The sequence below is a fragment of the Fulmarus glacialis genome, unplaced genomic scaffold (assembly GCF_000690835.1).
Source record: "Fulmarus glacialis isolate BGI_N327 unplaced genomic scaffold, ASM69083v1 scaffold33465, whole genome shotgun sequence".
Classification (NCBI taxonomy): Eukaryota; Metazoa; Chordata; class Aves; order Procellariiformes; family Procellariidae; genus Fulmarus; species Fulmarus glacialis.
The window spans coordinates 666-1977 of NW_009215501.1; the positions used below are offsets into that span (position 1 = coordinate 666).

The following is a 1312-nucleotide window of genomic DNA, read 5'->3' on the forward strand; positions in this document are numbered from 1 at the left end:
GCCCCCAGCATGTCCCAGCCAGAGCAGAAAGGAGGGAGGCAGCGCTTGAGAACGGAGATTTAATGGCCCAAGATGCCCTCCTGGCCATCCGGGAGGGCTGGACCAGCGCCTGAGGGATGCTATCCATGGGACAGGGACAGCACAGGGCCACAGGGGTGGCTGTGGGGTGGAGGCAAGGGCTGGGGCCCCATGGCGTTGGCCCTAGCAGGCAGAGCAGCGGTCACCCTTCTCCTGCAGCCCAGGGTTGCGGCGCAGCATGTCCTTGAGGGAGCCATCCTGCTCCGTCAGCAGCTGGTTGATCTCATTCTGCTTGTACTCGGAGGAGAGCTTGTGCCCATAGAAGGAACCCTTCCCTGATGGGGGGTTGGAGTTGTGCTGGCCTCGGCGGGCACAAGCTCGCACCACCAGGTAGACCAGCTCCGCCATGTTGAGGATGATGCAGATGCTGGAAGTGACCAGCATGAAGACAGTGAAGATGGTCTTCTCGGTGGGCCTGGAGATGAAGCAGTCAACAGTGTTGGGGCAAGGATAAGCCTCGCACTTGACCAGCCGCACCATCTGGTAGCCCGGGTAGAGCATGTAGAAGATGTACATGAACACAGCCTCAAAGAGCAGCCTGAAGACCACGCTGCAGACGTACGTCCACCACAGAGAACCCGATATGCGCATCTTGTGCTTCTTCACCTCCTCCATGTGCTTGGGGTCCGCGTGCCCCGTCAGCACCAGAAGCTTCTTCTCCTGGTGCTGCTGGTAGGCCACGTGCATGGCCACAAGGAGGGCTGGTGTGGTGACGAGGATGAGCTGCAGGGCCCACAGACGGATGTGGGAGATGGGGAAGAAGTGGTCATAGCAGACACTGTTGCAGCCGGGCTGCTGGGTGTTGCAGGTGAAGGCAGATTTCTCATCCCCCCAAACGCTCTCAGCTGCCACCACCAGCACCATTATCCGGAAGATGAAAATGACAGAGAGCCAGATGCGCCCAATGGAGGTGGAGTGGCGGTTCACCCCACTCAGCACCGTGTAGAGGCCGGCCCAGTTCATCGTTCCTCACGTCTGCAGGAGTGAGCAGCGAGAGACAGTGTTAGGACTAGGAAGGGCCCTTGGCTCAGAGCCACTGCATTCCGGCCCTGATGGCAGCAGGCCCAGGAGGCACCTGGGAGCAACTGGCTGCCACAGCCCTGGTAGGTGGACAGCAGGATGGACGGACGGCAGGACAGCAGCGTGGCTTCCCACTGCTGACATGGCTCAGGGCAGCATTTTGGCCGGAACAGGCAGGAGACCGGTTGGCCCTGCAGTGCCAGCTGCTCCTGCC

At 60.9% G+C, this 1312-nt stretch overlaps 1 protein-coding gene across 1 annotated transcript; it reads right to left on the reverse strand.

Moving 5' to 3' along the window:
• Positions 1-45: 45 nt before the first annotated feature.
• GJB1 (gap junction protein, beta 1, 32kDa) lies at positions 46-1056 on the reverse strand. Its single transcript, XM_009578967.1, has one exon. The coding sequence runs from the start codon at positions 1039-1041 to the stop codon at positions 202-204; it is 840 nt and encodes a 279-aa protein (XP_009577262.1). The 5' UTR covers positions 1042-1056; the 3' UTR covers positions 46-201.
• Positions 1057-1312: the final 256 nt, after the last annotated feature.

Excerpts from the sequence above, each read along its gene's own strand:
- GJB1 (XM_009578967.1), bottom strand. The coding sequence starts at position 1,041 with ATGAACTGGGCCGGCCTCTACACGGTGCTGAGTGGGGTGAACCGCCAC.